At 44.1% G+C, this 19,442-nt stretch overlaps 1 protein-coding gene across 1 annotated transcript in view; it reads left to right on the top strand.

Moving 5' to 3' along the window:
• The window catches only part of LOC113406192 (cilia- and flagella-associated protein 47-like), a 691,445-nt gene that overhangs the window by 234,367 nt on the left and 437,636 nt on the right, over nucleotides 1-19,442 (top strand). The window contains exons 39-40 of the mRNA XM_029910955.1: nucleotides 1,720-1,808; nucleotides 16,923-17,009. Of these exons, the coding sequence (XP_029766815.1) occupies nucleotides 1,720-1,808; nucleotides 16,923-17,009 (176 nt within the window). The remainder of the gene's footprint in view (nucleotides 1-1,719; nucleotides 1,809-16,922; nucleotides 17,010-19,442) is intronic.

Below are 19,442 nucleotides of genomic sequence, written 5' to 3'. Positions count from 1 at the left end.
GCACTTCTGAAAATCATGGAGAGCAGCCATCTGCATCTTTAGGCACCTAAATACCTTTAATAATCTGACCCTTAGTGCCTAGTTACTTTTGAAAATGGAACTTGGACGCCTACATCACTTAGATGCTTTTGAACATTTTACACCTGGTGTTCCGTCCATTGAGAAATGACTTTATTTTTTACATTAAGGATATGTCTACGCTGCAAAAAATAAAACAAACAAAAAAATATCCCACCACCCGTGGCAGGTCAACTGACTTGGGCTTGTGGGCTCGCGCTACAGGGCTAAAAACAACAGTAGATAAGTTCCTGCTTGGGCTGGAGCCTGGGCTCTGAGACCCACCCCCTTTGCTGGGTTTCAGAGCCCAGACTCCAGCATAAGCAGGAATGCCTGTCTACGCTGCTATTTTTAGCCCCGTAGTGCAAACAGTGTGAGCCTAAGTTGGTTGACCCGGGCTCTGAGACTTGCTGGCAGAGGGTTTTTTCCCGCCCCCCTCCGTTTTTTTTGCTGTGTAGAGATATCCTAAGTGTTAAAAATTAGTACTTGTGACATAGACCTGTTTCTTGCTGAGACAAGTTACTTGTTTCTATGTAAGAGTCCTAAATAAAACATAGATTTGTAGTATCTAGCATGTATGTATAATTCTGTAATTCTTGGAATGTGCTGAAACCATGATCACATGATTAGTTTAATATTAGGAAAAAGTGTGTATGGGACTCTTCTGAAACTTATGTGGGTGACAGTTGAGCCTCATTTGCAACTGTGTTTCTCCACTGTTAGCCAAGTGGGTGTAGTAGACTTTTGGTTAACTAGGTCAGCTGAAAATGTTATGCCCTTTTTTATGTCTCTAAGAAAAAAGTATGGATAACTGTATGAGGAATATGCTTTTAAAGGTACCAGGAGAGTCTGTGATCGCTGTAGCTCAGATTGCATAATGCTTTCCCCTCACCCTGCTTTCAATCACAGACTAGTTTCTGAAATTTTCATCATCTAGGCACTAATACTAAGATTTGGTTTCTCCCAAAAGATGATTTATTTTGCTCAAACTTTCCACAACCAGTTAAGCAATTTGTTGAGACAAGTGGAGGAAAAATCCAATTTCCCAATATAGAAAAAGAAAATTGTGCAGTTTTTCTTTTTATAAACAGCTTTCTAGATAGAATGATTGGAGGGAGGGTGAGACTGCTGAAATTTGACATTGAAATAGCTATTACAGAGGAGAAGTTTATTTAAATATTCTGGTGAAAGTTGGTTTTGATTTTGAGTTATGGGTATAACTCTGAAAACTCCATGCTTTTCATGCACAATACATTTTACGTTTTATTTTTCTCTTAGTATGGAGATAGTTGAGCTTAAAGATGTCTGCACTGCACATCCATGCATGGCTTGGTTGCGTAGTGAAAAGTGTACCGAAGGTGCCCATCGGCTGAGAATAAGGGATTCCAGGATCACAGGAAAGAGACTTCCTCCTGCAAATAGATCCAGATTATAAAACGTAGATGTGCTATTGTCTGTTTTTAGGAAATCAAGCATCACTTATTTTTTTTGAGAGGGAGGGGAAATTAGCAAATTCCAGACAATAGACTATATTAAGGTAGGTACTCAAAGGCCAGGAAATGCCAAAATTAATGTTGCTGCCTTGTTTGTATGCATTAAGTATGGAGTGTTTTTTTTTTTTAAATTTTCCGACACTGATATAACTTTTTATTCTCCTTTTAGGGTGTATTAAAATGCAAATCCCCATGTTATGAACGGAAGAAAGTTAGTCTGAATGTTACTAGTCCCTTCAGAACTGATGGAATATTCAGGTAGGCAATGTTGTGAAGACAAAATCATAACTATAATATTATGTATATCTAGTCTTTTTTCCATAATTTTCTCCAGTTTAAAAATGTAGGAAAACTTGAAGTTAAATTACAGTAACTGCTCACTTAATGTTGTAGTTATGTTCCTGAAAAATGTGACTTTATGAGAAACGATGTTAAGCGAATCCAATTTCCCCATAAGAATTAATGTAAATATGCTGCTTTAATATCTCAGTGCTGTGTGATCTGGCTCCAGATTTTGTCTTTAATCTGCAGAGCCAAATACAGGACCATAAAATTAATTTGTATTTAAGAGCACAGAACACAAAACAGTTTTCAGTATTATTTCTGGCTTCTCTTAATGATAGCCTGTTTAATACACACATTGCCTCCTTGTAATTTCATATATGATAGGCTAAAATGAGATATGCCATAAAATCCCAGGAATTACAAAGTACCCTCATTGGTGAAACATGAAAGATTGATGGAAATTTGTCAGTGTGCTTTTTTGTTACGTGACTGGTACTCATTCATGTTAATTCATCGCTGTTTTATTTTCGGGGGGGGGGGTTTAAGTGAATTTAATGTTTGTTTGCTAGGTTGACAGTCCTGAGTATGGAAGTCCTCTGTTTATCCACAAAATAGAATCATAGAATCATAGGACTTGAAGGGACCTCGAGAGGTCATCTAGTCCAGCCCCCTGCACTCATGACAGGACTAAGTATTACCTAGACCATTCCTGACAAGTGTTTGTCTAACCTGCTCTTAAAAATCTCCAGTGATGGAGATTCCACAACCTCCCTGGGCAATTTATTCCAGTGCTTAACCAGCCTGACAGTTAGGAAGCTTTTCCTAATGTCCAACCTAAACCTCCCTTGCTGCAAGTTAAGCCCATTGCTTCTTGTCCTATCCTCAGAGGTTAAGAACAATTTTTCTTCCTCCTCCTTGTAACAGCATTTTACATACTTGAAAACTAGATCCAGAATGGGTAGCAGCTTGTGAAGTTGCTTTCACTGCCCCACCATTGTGCTTTGACCTGAACTACCTAAGGGGGGTCAGATGAATTAGTTTAGTTCTTCTTCTAATGCTTGCTCATATCGATTCCAGTAGGTGTGCGTGTGCCACGTGCATGATCGTCAGAAGATTTTTACCATAGCAACACCCGGTGGGTCGGCTGAGGCGTCCCCTGGAGTGGCGCCCTTATGGTGCTGGATATATGCCCCTGCCGACCCAACACCCCCTCAGTTCCCTCTTACTGCCCGTGATGGTCGTTGGAACTGTGGAGCGCGGCATCGCTGATCTCCACCTCCCTAGCTCTTTACTCGTTGTACTGTAGATAGTTGTTTAGTGTAGTTTTTAATAGTTTTAACAGTTATAGTGTAGTTAATAGTAAGTTTTGTTGATAGTGTAGATAGTACTTGGAGGAAACGGGGTTTATCCCCTTCCCTCCTTCCCGGTACCAGGGCCCATGCCTAGGTCTCCGGGTTTCAAGCCCTGCTCGGCCTGTCTCAAGCCGATGCCTACGGGAGACCCCCACGACTCCTGCTTGAAGTGCCTGGGGGAATCCCATCAAGCAGATAAGTGCCGCATTTGTGATGCTTTCAAGCCTCGGACAAAAAAGGAGTGGGACTTTGGTTTAAAACAGCTCCTAATGGAAGCGGCACTTAGCCCGGTGCCCTCGGCACCACGCGCAGACCAGGCACCATTGGTCCGAAGCGCGCCTCTGGCACCGGAACAACCCGGCACCAGCAAAGACGCTCGGCACCGGACATCTCCGGCACCAGTACAGACATGACATCGCTCGCTGTCTCCGCTGCCCAAGAAGCAGCACAAACCACCTGCTGCTCCTGTACAGTTGCAGGCACCGCCTGTGCCCCCATTGGAGCAACGGCCCGTACCGGACCGCCCCGCAAAGGCTCCAACTCCGGCACCGTCGATTCCGGCGCCACAAGCGCCATTGAGTCCGGTGCACACAAGCTTCCCGGTGCACACCGTGGTAGAGTTTGGCCTGCCATCCACTCGAGAGACCTTCTCCACCGCTTGCGACCTGATCGCGCTGACTGAGCTTGGACCGTCTCACCCTCTGGCACCACCGGTGTGGACTGTCCCATCCATAGGGAAGCCCGCCTTCATGCGACCTCCATCGCAGAGCGAGACAGCTCGGCACCGATCTCGGTCCCATTCCAGGTCGCGGTTCCGATCCCTCCGATGGTCCCGGTCTCGGCACCGCTCGCAGTCCCGGCACCGATCCCCATCTCGGCGCCGGTCATACTCGCAGCGCCGCTCCGCCTCACGAAGGTCTCCCTCCCGGTATGATTGGTACCGGTCCAGCTCCCGTCACCGGTCCCGGCACTGATCGTCTCGCAGCCGATCCCGGCACCGCCTGGGCCGTAGGTCTTCGTCAAGATGTAGATCGGTCTCCCGGCACCGTTATGACCGTCGGTCCCGATCCCGGTACCGCCCGAGAATCTGGCACCGGTCCCCGTCTCCCAGGTGCGGAGCGACAGAGTGGGACGGTGCAACGCAGCATGTGCGTTCGGCCCCGCTTGGGCCTTCACGACCAAATTCAACGTCGTTCCAAGCGGGGAGTGGCTACCACGTCCAGGGCCAAGACGCGGATGGTGCTAGTCAAGGGCAAGATGAAGGACAGGATCCTGACCAAGGACCCCCACAATGGTCCTTTTTGACCCCTTGGGCATACCACCAAGCCCCAGGTGTCCCCTCGGGCGCTTCTCACTCTGCTCATTCAGAGCCCCGGGTACTGGAGGCCACTGTGAGCCGCCCTCCCCCGGTAGCCTCGGAGGCGACTGCCCTGCCATCAGATCAGGCCCATGCCCCTAGCATGGTGGACCTAGGGCAACCGGACCCTCCACAAACAGACCTTCCCCAGGATCCACTAGTCCCGGGGGTGTCCTCCTCATCCTCGCCTGAGGAGGCTGTAGCAGTCACATCCTCTTCTGGCCCACCGCCTATAGATCTTCGTGCACACTAGGAATTGCTATGTAGGGTGGCACAGAACATGAACCTCCAGGTGGAGGAGGTGGCGGAAGTTGAGGATCCGGTGGTGGACATTTTATCGGCCGATGCCCCCACACGTGTAGCCTTGCCATTTATTCTGACCATCCAGGCTAATGCCAATACGATCTGGCAGTCCCCAGTGTCTATTCCTCCCCCGGCCAGAGGGGTGGAGAGGAAATACTTGGTGCCCTAAAAGGACTATGAATATTTGTATGTTCACCCCCAACCTTGCTCCCTTGTTGTACAGTCTGTGAACGAGAGGGAGAGACACGGCCAGCAAGCACCCGCCTCTAAGTCCAAGGACACTAGATGCCTGGATTTATTCGGGCGCAAGATATATTGAACTGGTGGCCTACAGCCCAGGGTAGCTAACCAGCAGGCCCTCTTGAGCCATTATAATTATAACACCTGGAACTCGATGGGGAAGTTCAAGGAGTTGGTTCCTCAGGAGTCCAGGGAGGAGTTTGGGGCCTTGCTAGAAGAGGGCAAGAAATTAGTGAGGACATCCCTGCAGGGGTCTTTAGATGCGGTGGACTTGGCGGCTAGGACTCTAGCCTCGGGCGTGGCTATGCGCCGCATTTCATGGCTGCAAGTGTCTGGTCTTCCACCAGAGCTGCAGCAGACTATTCAAGACCTGCCCTTTGATGGACAGGGGCCCCATCCCTCTTGAGGGACCCCTCTCACGAGCAACTCCTCTTACAGGAGGTACAGGCGCTCCTGTCTATCGGAGCAGTGGAAGAGGTCCCAAAGGATTTGAGGGGCAGGGGTTTTTACTCCTGTTACTTCCTAATCCCCAAGGCAAAGGGGGGACTTTGACCCATCCTGGACCTGTACGGACTCAACAAATTCATGGTAAAGTTGAAGTTCCGCATGGTTTCCCTGGGTACCATTATCCCTTCCCTGGATCCTGGTACGCCATCCTCGACATGAAGGACGCGTACTTCCACATAGCAATTTACCCGCCGCACAGGCGATTCCTTCGCTTTGTGGTCAACCAACAGCATTTCCAATTTACCATCCTTCCCTTCGGCCTGTCCACAGCACCAAGGATCTTCACAAAGTGTATGACCGTTGTAGCGGCCTCGCTCCGCCGACATCGAATCCAAGTGTTTCTGTACCTCGACAACTGGCTCATTCGGAGTCGTTCTGAGCTATAGGTGCAGTCTCATGTTTGGTTCGTCATGAGCTTGTTCAGGCAACTGAGCCTGCTGCTCAACACCGAAAAGTCCACTTTGCAGCCAACCCAAAGAATAGACTTCATTGGGGCGATCCTGGACTCGAATCTCACCAGGGCGTGCCTACCGCAGGCCCGCTTCCAGTCCATGACGACCATTATTCACGGCCTCCAAAGCTTCCTGACCTCGACAGCACGCACGTGCCTCGGTCTTCTGGGCCACGTGGCCTCATGCATTTTCGTGACCAGACATGCCAGACTACGCCTCCGTCCACTTCAGACCTGGCTCTCGTCAGTGTACCGTCCAGGCCGAGACAGTTTGGACACAGTACTCACAGTGCTGACGGAGGTCTTATCCTCTCTGGGTTGGTGGCTGAACCCCAGCTTTGTTTGTGGGGGGATGCCATTCCGTGCTCCACAGCCCTCTCTAGTCCTGACCATGGACGCATCATCTCTGGGCTGGGGCGCTCACCTCGCGGACCTTCGCACACAAGGTCTTAGTCCGCACAAGAAATAACCCTGTACATCAACGTACGGGAACTGAGAGCAGTACGTCTGGCGTGTCAGGTATTCCGCGAACACCTTCAGGGCCGTTGTGTTACAATCTTCACAGACAACACAACGGCCATGTTTTACATCAACAAGTAAGGTGGAGCGTGGTTGTCCCTCCTCTGTCAGGAAGCCATACACCTGTGGGAATTCTGCATAGCCCACTCAATCGACCTGGTGGTGTCGTTTCTCCCAGGAGTCCAGAACACCTTGGCAGATCGCCTCAGCAGGTCCTTCCTGGCTCACGAGTGGTCGATACATCCGGACGTTATCCATTCTGTTTTCCAGAAGTGGGGATTTCCCCACATAGACCTTTTTGCCTCTCGCGAGAATCGGAAGTGCCAGGTGTTGTGCTCTTTCCAGGGGTGCTCCCCAGGCTCCCTGTCAGACGCCTTCCTGATACCGTGGAAAGACCACCTGCTCTATGCCTTCCCTCCGTTTCCGTTGGTCCACAAGGTCCTTCTCAAGTTACGCAGAGACAAGGCCCACTTAATCTTGATTGCTCGGGCGTGGCCCAGACAACATTGGTACACCACACTCCTCGATCTGTCGGTGACCAAACCAATTCCTCTACCATTGTGGCCGAAACTGATTACTCAGGAGCACGGCAGGTTGTGTCACCCAGACCTGCAGTCCCTCCATCTCACAGCATGGATGCTGCATGGCTAACTCAATCTGAGCTGCGTTGCTTCCGCTCAGTGCAGCAAGTACTCTTGGATAGCAGAAAGCCCTCCACTAGGTCCACATACCTGGCCAAATGGAAGCGCTTCTCCTGCTGGTGTGCCCTGGGCAATACTGTCCCTCTGGAGGTGCCAGTACCTACCATCCTAGATTATCTCTGGTCCCTGAAACAGCAAGGCTTAGCTGTCTTATCCATCAGAGTACACCTAGCAGCGATTTCAGCCTTCCACCCTGGCGAAAATGGGCACTCGGTTTTCTCCAATCCCATGGTCAGCAGGTTCCTCAAGGGTTTGGAACGTCTGTACCTGCAAATTCGACATCCGGCCCCTATGTGGGACCTCATTCTAGTCCTATCTAGACTCATGGGTGCCCCCTTCAAGCCGATGGCCACCTGCTTGCTTCTGTACCTTTCCTGGAAAACAGCTTTTCTCGTCGCTATCACCTCGGTGAGACGAGTGTTGGAACTTCAGGCCCTCACATGGATTACATCATGCATCCGTGGATGCTATGACTTGGCTGGTGTCCCAACTACCCGCGTCACTGCCCATTCTACTCGGGCTCAAGCTTCGTCCTCCGCCTTTCTGGCTCATGTGCCCATACAGGAGATCTGTAGGGCAGCAACTTGGTCATCCGTGCATACTTTCGCTTCCCACTATGCGATAGTGCAGCAGTCCAGGGGTGATGCTGCATTCGGTTCAGTGGTCCTCCATTCCGCGACATCTAACTCCAATCCCACCGCCTAGGTAAGGCTTGGGAGTCACCTATTGGAATCGATATGAGCAAGCATTCGAAGAAGAAAAGATGGTTACTCACCTTTGTAACTGTTGTTCTTCAAGATGTGTTGCTCATATCCATTCCAAACCCGCTCTCCTTCCCTCTGTCGGAGTAGCCGGCAAGAAGGAACTGAGGGGGCTCTGGGTTGGCAAGAGTCTTCTAGGAAAAGAAAGAAGAGAAACTGCTAAAGGTTTTTTAGGGGTGAAATCAGATATTTTCCTATATTTTCATAGAATCATACATGAATTAATTAATTGGTAAATTAGAGAGACTTTCCAATATTTCTGAGAAAACTGTAGACAAATAAGGGCCAAAAAGGATACAAGAGCATAAACATTGAGAGATAGACCAATGGGGTGATGATTTTAGTAATCTGAGATTATTTTGATATTTTTATTTGTTTTCTTTCACAAAAATGGGAAAGAGTTTTATGACAACAGAAAACAAGAAGTCTAAGTTTAATGCAGCAGATGAATGTACTGTGGAAATGGGTATAATTTAGTGTGATTTGTATTAGGGCTGTCAAGTGATTAAAAAAATTAATCACGATTAATCGGACGATTAAAAAAATTGATCGTGATTAATCACGCTGTTAAACAATAATAGAATACCATTTATATAAATGTTTTGATGTTTTCTACATTTTTAAATATACTGATTTCAGTTACAACACAGAATACAAAGTGTACAGTGCTCACATTATATTTATTTTTGATTACAAATATTTGCACTGTAAAAAACAAAAGAAATAGTATTTTTCAATTCACCTAATGCAAGTACTGTAGTGTAATCTCTTTATCATGACAGTTGAATTTACAGATGTAGAATTATGTACAAAAAAACCTGCATTCAAAAATAAAACAATGTAAAACTTTAGAGCCTACAAGTCCACTCAGTCCTACTTCTTGTTCAGCCAGTCACTCAGACAAACGAGTTTGTTTATATTTGCAGAAGATAATGTTGCCCACTTCTTGTTTACAATGTCACCTGAAAGTGAGAACAGGTGTTCGCACGGCACTGTTGTAGCCGGCATCCCAAGTTATTTACGTGCCAGATGCACTAACGATTCAGATGTCCTTTCATGCTTCAACCACCATTCCAGAGGACATGTGTCCATGCTGATGATAGGTTCTGCTCGATAATGATCCAAAGCAGTGTGGATTGACGCATGTTCATTTTCATCATCTAAGTCAGATGCCATCAGCAGAAGGTTGATTTGATTTTCTTTTTTGGTGGTTCAGTTCTGTAGTTTCTGCATCAGAGTGTTGTTCTTTTAAGATTTCTGAAAGCATGCTCCACACATCATCCCTCTCAGATTTTGGAAAGCACTTCAGATTCTTAAACCTTGGGTAGAGTGCTGTAGCTATCTTTAGAAATCTCACATTGGTACCTTCTTTGCGTTTTGTCAAATCTGCAGTGAAAATGTTTTTAAAATGAGCATGTGCTGGGTCATCATCCGAGACTGCTATAGCATGAAATATACGGCAGAATGTGAGTAAAACAGCAGGAGACATACAATTCTCCCCCAACGAGTTCAGTCACAAATTTAATTAACATTTTTTTTTAACGCGCGTCATCAGTATGGAAGCATGTCCTCTGGAACAGTGGCTGAAGCACGAAGAGGCATATGAAGCTTTAGCACATCTGGCATGTAAATATCTCGCGACGCCGGTGTGACAGGTTAGATCACAGAAACCCCCTTGGGACTGCCAACTGATGTGCTGAGACTACCTCTGAGCCCATTTTCCCTGGCAGCTTGGGACTTCAAAACCTTGCCTTGTTTGAGCCAGACATGTTAGCCTGCTACATCCCACAAACTGCAGGCTTAACTGAAAACAGCTTATGAAGTGCTCCTGTCTCCAACACTCAGGTACCCAGCTCCCAATGGGGTCCAAACCCCAAATAAATCCGTTTTACCCTGTATAAAGCTTATACAGGGTAAACTCATAAATTGTTTGCCCTCTATAACACTGATAGGGAGAAATGCACAGCAGTTTGCCTCCTCCAGGTATTAATACATACTCTGGGTTAATTAATAAGTAAAAAGTGATTTTATTAAATACAAAAAGTAGGATTTAGGTGGTTCCAAGTAATAACAGACAAAACAAAGTGAATTACCAAGCAAAATAAAATAAAACACGCAAGTCTAAACCTAATACACTAAGAAAATGATTATAGATGAAATCTCACCCTCAGAGATGTTCCAATAAGTTTCTTCTACAGACTAGCCTCCTTCTAGTCTGGGTCCAGCAATCACTCCCCCCCTGTGGTTATTGTCCTTTGTTCCAGTTTCTTTCAGGTAGCTTCTCCACTCCCAAAGGATATCTCTTGAGCCAGCAGAAGCCAAAATGGAGGGGTCTCCCAGGGGCTTAAATAGACTTTCTCTTGTGGGTGGAGACCCCTTCCTCTCTCCTATGCAGAATCCAGCTCCAAGATGGAGTTTTGGAGTCGCATGGGCAAGTCACAGGTCCATGCATGACACAGTTCCTTACGAGTGGCAGCCATTACTTACATGCTACTTTGAATGTCCCCAGGTAGACTTCTTATGTGGATTGGAGTCTTCCAAGGTTCCCTTGTCCGTTAAGTGTTTCTTGATTGGGCACTTAACTTGCAAATTCCTTTCTTAAGAAGCTGACCAAATGCCTTACTAAGGCTACTTAAAATCAAACAAGTACACAGCCAATATTCATAACTTCGAATACAAAAATGATACATGCATACAAATGGGATGAATATATTCAGTAGATCATAAACTTTGCAGAGATATATTACATGGCATATGTAGCACAAAACATATTCCAGTTATGTCATATATACATTCATAAGCATATTTCCATAAAGCATTATGGGGTGCAACGTCACAGCCGGCTATAACAGTGCCACGCAAACACCTGTTCTCTCTTTCAGGTGACATTGTAATTAAGAGGTGGGCAGCATTATTTCCCGTAAATGTAAACAACTTGTTTTTCTTGGAGATTGGCTGAACAAGCAGTAGGACTGAGTGGATTGTAGTCTCTAAAGTTTTACATTGTTTTGTTTTTTAAGTGCAGTTATGTAACAAAAAACAATCTACATTTGTAAGTTGCAGTTTCATGATAAAGAGATTGCACTACAGTACTTGTATGAGGTGAATTGAAAAATACTATTTCTTTTATCATTTTTACAGTACAAATATTTGCAATAAAAATAATAAAGTGAGCACTGTACACTTTGTATTCTGTGTTGTAACTGAAATAAATATATTTGAAAATGTAGAAAGCATCCAAAATATTTAATAAATTTCAATTGATATTCTATTGTTTAACAGTGTGATTTAAAACTGCGATTAATCACGATTATTTTTATTAATTGTGACTAATTTTTTTTCAGTTAATCGCGTGAGTTAGCTGCGATTAATCGACAACCCTAATTTGTATAAAATATAGGGGTGTGACCTCATTTAAAAAAAAAAAAAACCTACTTTAAAGTCACCAGAGGCACCTGACTTCTGTCCATTACTGGGAGGAGATCATCAGATTGCATGACCCGTGTGTAATCTCTGTATCATTCCCATGTTAGAAATCTGAGTAACAGGAAACAAGGAAAGTTGAGGACTACAGATGGTATCCTAGTTGCTTTCCCACCCCCATTGATGACTGCAGTAACTGTTGCCTTTTTGAGCAGTTATTCAATGTCCATAGATGATTTAGTGAGCAAATGCCTGACAACCAGTTGTCTCTCTGCCTTTTCTCAGGGAGGCATTAAGGTTCAAATAGCAGTATACCCAGTACCTTCCCAATTGAGTTGACCATCCAGGAGTGCTGTAGATCTCTCTTCTACTCTAGAGATATACATCTACTCTAGAGATATCCATATACTTGGTGACGGGAAACCTGAATTGACTGTCATGTCAATCCTTCTCCTTTCATGACATTGTCTTGAGAGTGTGCTGTGGTGCCTCAAGAAGACAGAATATCGGTACCTACTCCCCGAGATTTGGTCGGACTGTCTTTTCCAACAGGGGCATTTGAACTTTGTCTCATCAGCAAATGCAGGGTGCATTAGCTCCTTAAACAAGCAAGAGCAGTTTAAGCACCTCACCCAAAGTTAGGGTGCCTAAAATTAGGTGTGTCAATCCTTTTTAGGCATGTAGATAAATGTGGCCTGATTTTCAGAGGGGCTGATGGTTCACCACTGTCTTTGGCTTCATTGAGAGCCATGAGCACATCAGGCCTCTTTTACTTAGGTACCTAACTCCATCTCTAATTTTACACATCCAAGTTTAAAACATTATCAAACATGCTTTGCATAGATAGGGGTCATATTAGCTCATCAAAGATGAACAGTGAAAGTTTGATCAGGCCAAAACTCCCAAAGGCCAGTGAAATGATGATTTGAGACCACAATGTGGAGTATTGTTTTAACTGGCTTCAGTTATATAAGTGCCTATGCTGAGGGCTTGTCTGCATCGCCCCACAGCTTGGACTGTGATGGTGTGAATTGCTGTTTAAAAAGAACTACATAAATGTGAACTATATACCTTTTAGTTCACACCCACATGGGGGAGTTAAGTGTGTGCTGCAATTTACGTCCCCCTAGTCCAAACCACAGGGCTCTGTAGACATAGACTCAGGGAGAGCTGGAGCTGCATCAATATATTTAGTCCAGGTTCTGCTACCCTTACTCACTTGGAGTAATATCTGTCATGGTCAGTGTGACTACTTAGGGGAATACTGGTTGATATTGGAGGCTCTTTGTGTATCTGTGTCAGATTGCAAATCCTAGTTTGAATGTGGAGCTTGTTTGCCTTCTCTGCTGTTTGTTGCCTCCATATTGAGAGCTAAAAGCCACAGGAAGTGACAGGATAAATTCTTGTATCTGGCACAGGGCTAACAATAGTGGGTCATTAAACTTTGATGATCATCCATTCAAATGATGCATCTTCGAACAAAGAGCTTCTCTACCCAGGGCATACCAGTTTTTCAGTTTGAACTCCAGGGAAAAAGTAACTAAGCAAACTATTACCTGGTAAAGTACTTCAATCTCTTAACTAAACTGATCAGAGGGTCACCTCACCAAAGAGGAAGCTGTAAAAGAGAGGGTCTTTCGCTGACCACTTTGGAGAGAGAGCAGAAGGAAATTGGCTGCAGAGGAAAGAGACAGATTCATGATTCAGAGGAGAAGTCATATTCAGTAAGGGGGACCCTGAACACCCCAGAAAGCCCAGAGGTTGTTTGAGTAGTGAGAAAATTGAAGCAGGGAAATGCAAAAAGGTATTTTTAGTTTTGTCTAGGTCTGCATAATTCTTGTCTCACTAAAGTAAAGAGTGAGTGTATTTTGAAGCTCTTACAAACCCATGAGACAGTCTGCATTCACTATCATGTTTCCCTGAAGAGCTGAATTGTAAATTCAGAGTACCCACAAGGTTGGATCTCTGGGAAAGGGTTTACTTAAGGTACTGGAGAGATTGGGGGTGGAACCGCAGCCAATGGGAACTGCTGGGGTGGGGCTGGTCAGCGCGAGGCACAGAGCCCCTGAGCCAGCACCAGCCACTGCAGAAGTCACGGAGGTCACGGAAAGTCACAGGATCTGTGACCTCCGTGACCCACTTGCAGCCTTACTCATAGTTACTTGAATGTTACATTAATGAGAAGAGACCGTTGGATGTTTCATTTCATTCAGTATGGAATTAGTCTCTGGATATGTAAAATTTTAGGAAAAAATAGTTCCTATTTTAATATTAATACCTCAGTTCTATTAAGCTGTGGGATGTTGCTGAATCTTCAGATGTTTATTTTCTTTACTATGGCTAAGGATAGGTTGAAGGTTATGCCATATGTCATTGGAAAAGTATTTCTTCATCCATTTGCAGTAAGGACTCCAAATTGAACTGTCATCTAGATGAAGTAATAGTTTTGGTTATTCATAATATACTTGCTCCTTGAATAGATGGCTCCAATTAGGTTGTTCTTTGAGTGATTGCACATGTCTATTCCACTCTAGGTGAGTGTGTGTGTCCAGTGCATGGTTATCAGAGATTTTTTTCCCCTCCACCAGTACCTGTCGGGGTGGCTTGAGTGCCCTCTGCTGTCACATGCCACTGCATGCAGGTATAAAGGATAGAGCACCCCCACCCCACTCGGTTCCTTCTTACTGCCCATGATGGTTGTTGGAGTGATTACAGACTTGTAACTGCAAGTTCTTCTCTCATTCCTAGTAAAATATACCCATTTTTACTCAGAGTAATCTCGTAGTTAGAGTTTTAGGTGATGGTTAATTATAGGGTTTAGCTTTTAGGTCATAAACTGACCAGTTCAGTTTTCAGTACTGGTACCGGTGTCAGAATGATGCCTCGGTCTCTGGGGTTTTAAATCATGTTGCTAATGTAGCAAACCAATACCAGTGAGCGTTCCGCACCCCAACTGCCTTAAGTGCTTGGAGGCGCCCCATGTGTGTGACAAATGTCACATTTTTAAAGGATTTAAGCCTTGCTCAAAAAAGGAAAAAGCGGCTGGGCTTAAGTGTATTCTTATGGAGGTGATGCTCTGTCCTCCCTTGGAGCTGTCCAGTTTGCAACGGGCACTGGGTATGTCAGCGTCGGTACAGAGTGCTCCACCAAAGTTATCTGATTGAGAGCTCAGTCACTATCGCTGGTGCTGAGGAAGAAGCACAAGACATCCGAGAACGTGGTATCTCACTCGTCCAGATCCCCGGTACTGAAGCCTTCCAAGAGACCTGGGAGGGACATTTGAAAGGAGGCCCTCCCTGAAACACACTTCAGCTAAAACGGGGTAGTCAACTCCAGAACCTGTGCCAGAGCTGTCAAGACCGACCTCTGAAGTGCCTACTACAGCATCTTCAGGCTATCTTTCGGTGTCTCAGGGCCAAGAAGCATTACTGGCACTGTCAACACCAGAGGCACATGCAGCTTCTAGAGCTACTTAACCTTTTGGTGCTGGTTTTTCCAGCAGTGCAGGAAGGATATCAGCTGGTACAGGTGCCTAGGAACCCTACTCTGGCTCCTCTGAAGCATGTGGTACTGATGCCACCTACACTTTCTTACCTTGGAAGACCGTACAGTTGAGATGGAATCCAGCTATGATTTCTCCAGTATCTCCATCTCTGGGTTCTGGCTGTCAGTCTCCAGTACCAATGGGTTCTATTTTCCCATTATCAGAAGACTCAGATTCTTCATCCTCTTCAGACTCAGAGATTGGGTCCTGTGTTCCAGCCTAGGCAGGACATACATCCGTTATTGGGGACTTACGGTCCATAGTTCCTACATTTAAAAAGTGTAGCCATTATTCAATCTACCTTTGCTATGCTGGGGCTCCTAGTTAGTGTGGACAAAACATTTCTGAAGCTAGTCCAGAGAATAGAATTTATTGGAGTGTGGTCCTGTACTCTATGAAGGTCAAAGATTTTCTACAGCAATTGAGGTTAGACGTGCTGTGGGACTTGGTTCTGAAACTAAAAGCTCATCCTGTCACCACAGTATGCACTTACCTCAGGCTCCTAGTGCACATGGTGGTGTGTAGCTATGTAGTGCAGCACACCAAACTGCATCTGAGATAGTTGCAAGGATGGCTATCTTCTGTGTATTCCCTGAGCCATCATCGTCTAGGTTTGAGTACCAATGCTAATCTTGTCCTCTCTGGACTGGTGACTGGACCCTTTGAGAGTTTGTATGGTGGTCCCCTTTGCTTTGCCACAACTAGCCTTCGCTTTAGGCCCAGATGCATTGGCCCCGGGTTGGGGATCCCATATTGGGTTCCTGCAGACTCAGGGTCTTTGGTCTGCCCAAGATTTGAAGATGCATATGAATGTCAGGAAATTGCGAACTGTTCATCTAGCTCATTTGACCTTCCTTCCACATATCAAGGGAAAAAATCTGCTAGTATTAACAGACAACACAGCAACTTTGTTTTATGTGAACAGGCAGGGAGAAGCCTAGTCTATTTGATTGTGCCAGGAGGTGATTCTCCTTTGGGAATTCTCCATCGCCATCTCCATTTCAGAGCTGCTTACCTTCCAGGGATGTAGAATACACTGACAGATCAGTTGAGCAGGTCCTTTACCGATCACCACGAATGGTCACTGTATCTATTGGACTAGATAACACACAGCATCCACGGCTTTCCTGGTACAAGTACCTATTCTGGACATTTGCAAAGTGGCAACTTAGTCGTCAGTGTACATGTTTGCCCATTATTATACTATTGCTATCTGTCCAGGAACGATGCCAGATTTGGACATCTTGTTCTACAATCACTGTTCAGGTAGACTCCAAGTCCACCTGCAGACCGAACTGCTTGTGAGCCACCTACATTGGAATGGACATATGCAACCACTTAAAGAGGAAAAAATGGTAACCTTTCTGTAATTGTTGTTGTTCGAGATGTGTTGAATGTGTCCATACCACAACCCGCCCTCCTACCTCTCTCTATCGTAAGAAGGAACTGAAGGGAGTTGGGGTGGCTCCCCCCTTTATACCTGAAGGCAGTGGCATGTGGTAGCAGAGGGAATTTGAGCCTCCCCAACAGGTACCACTAAGGGAAAAAATCTCCGACAACTGTGAACGCGTCATGCACTCACCTACAGTGGAACGGAAATGCACAACACCTCTTGAAGAGTAACAGTTACAGAAAGGTTAGTAACCATTTTTTCCTATTATTAAATGACAAAGAAGTTAATTGTGGCTTAAGTTTTGAGAAGTGTCTTGGAATTTTTGTGAATTTGAAACTTGATTCATAATTTTGAAAAAAAAAAGAACTTCTTGTCCCTTATATTTTTGCAGTTTAGTGTACTTTTTAAGTTTTCCAACGTGAGGACAATAATAATTTTCTTTACCAGGACTTTGTTTCAGATTTTTAGATAAAGTAATAAACTTTCATTTTGTAAATAATATGTACAGTAAGAATGCATGTTTGCTTTTTTTCCAGGGTTATTTTAGTGGAATCTACAACTTACTTAACTGTACCTGAGCAATTGCATCAAGCCAGTCAAGTAAAGCAAGGCAAAACACACAGGTAGGTTTTAAAATTCAGTTACTGATTGTACATTGTGGTGTAATACAATTTTATTTGTATAACATCTTGTATGAATCTGTATCCCTAAACTTTCAAGAATTACAAAATGTGACTTTGGCATATGATAGAAATTACATAACATTTATGAAAAGACATTTTATAAATGAAATAATATTGTCAGAGGCATTGGAAAAAGATATATATTTTTAAATTAAGATCTGAAGAGATGAAAATTTGTTGAGTATGGGAGATAAGGGAAAAGGTGGACTTTAGTGGTAGGAAGAAACAGCAGAACAGAGCTGTTAGAGCTAAAGTGGTGATGTGTGAAAGGACAGAGAGGACAATAGTGCTAAATGAGTGGAGGAAGTGGGGAGAGGAACCAGTCTGCCTTAGTGACATTTTATTCATTTGGAGGCTTAAAAACAAGGAAAAGTTCTTTTGGATTGAACTGGGTCCTGAACTGAACAGGCTGAAGCTGTTTCAGGAGGGGGTGAGATCTTCACATTTTTTTAGCATGTGAGAAGGCAGGTAACAAAATTCTGCACATGCTAGAGTTTTAAATCCTATATCTTTAGGAGGCCATAGACTATGGAGTTTCAAAAATGAAGATGAGAAGAGATTAATGCAAATGCAGAGATCTAAGTTGAGGCAGTTATATGCACAGCCATTATTATGTAGGTGACTGTAGACAGATTTTCTGATGTATGAGGTGTGGAAGGAGAAAAGTTCAAGGTCAGGATGACTATGCTGGTAAAAATGGCCTAGAGTAGATGATAGAGGCAAGTTACAATCTGAGTGAAGGAAGAATGTTGAAGAAAGAAAGTGCTATGTTTAAGGATTCTCATCTTGCCCAAAAGAAGTACTTCTGTCTTCACCATCTGTAGCTGACAGGAGGTGAAACAAATATCCACAAGTTTATTTGTCAAGACAAAAGAGGTGGAACAGGAAGAAGTTATTGTATGTGGGAGGGAGACTGATGAGTATCACCAAGATTGATAGTCACGGATACAAGTAAGGAGAAGATAGAAAAGAGGTTTGACACTTGTGGACTCTGTACGAATAACTGTCTTGGCACAGCAGAGGAACTACTACTACAGACATATGAAGCAATACTGTTAACTTGCCAAGAGATTTAGAATTACTTATGGTTAAGAACATTACTTTTCAAATCATAGAATGAAATATAATTTGAAATGTTCAGTTTGCTTTCTAAGTATTCTTGGCAGTAAAATGTCCCATTCACTTATTATGGAAGCTAGCTATACAGAAGGCCTATTATTATTTATCTTCCTGTCAGTACATGGTTCATTTAATTTATTCATAAGACATATTCATGATTCTAAGTTTCTCTATGATAATAACATGTAAACTACAACCAGTGTAACTGAAGGTTAATAAATCTGGGCTCTGGTGAACCAAGGCAATAACAAGTTCCAGAGTTGAAAACACTTCAAGAAAAATGCCCTATCAGCAGCTGTCTCCCACTTAAAATGGGTGTGTAAGAGGATCCACCTCAAGGGCCTCTGCTGATCACAACTGCAGCAGTAATGCATGAGAAGGGTAACCTCATAGGTAACCAGATCCCAAGCAATTTAAGCTTTTTAGGTGAACACTTAGAATAATGCCCTGATCCTAACTGGTGCTTTGTGATTTGCACTTGTTGCCAATGTACTGTGTAATGCTTCCTTAATAAGCAAGGTGCAGCAATTGGTACTAATTTCAGCTTCTAAATGATTCCAAGGTTTAGCCCCATGTAAAGCCAATTGCAGCAATCTAGTATTAGCAACAAAAGTAAAGATAACTGTAGCATGGTCAACATCCATGGAAAGCAATCATATCATCGTAGTTTCACCAACTGTATATTAGAAAAATATTCTTGATCATAATTACTACTTTAACTACTTGGATCAAATAAGACCTCCAAACTGTGAGCCTGTGGGACAAATGCTGGACAAGTTGGCTCACCAGTACTTCGGGATGATTACTCCATTTTACTAACATTAGCTCAATCTTGTCTAATTATCTTAATCCAAATGTCCTTGATCTCAAATGTCCTTGATCCAGACTTGGATTAATAGTTTTATAGATTCTAAGGCCAGAAGGGACCGTTGTGATCATCTAGTCTGAGACCCTGTACAGCACAGGCTGTAGAACTTCCCCAAAATAATTCCTACAGCATATGTTTTAGAAAAAAATCCAATCTTGATTTAAAAATTGTCAGTGACATAGAATCTGCCATAACCCTTAGTATATTGTTCCAGTGATTAGTTACTCTCATCATTTAAAAATGTATGCTTTATTTCCAGTCTGAATTTGTCTAGTTTCAATTTTCAGCCATTGGATCATGTTAGACCTTTCTCTGTTAGATTGAGGATCCCATTATAAAATATTTGTTCCCTATGTAGATACTTATAGACTAATCAGGTCATCTCT

Source organism: Terrapene carolina, unplaced genomic scaffold, assembly GCF_002925995.2.
Source record: "Terrapene carolina triunguis isolate 2854851 unplaced genomic scaffold, T_m_triunguis-2.0 Scaffold23, whole genome shotgun sequence".
Lineage (NCBI taxonomy): Eukaryota > Metazoa > Chordata > Testudines > Emydidae > Terrapene > Terrapene triunguis.
The sequence above is the reverse complement of the archived record's forward strand: the minus strand, read 5'-3'. Positions and strand labels throughout refer to the sequence as shown.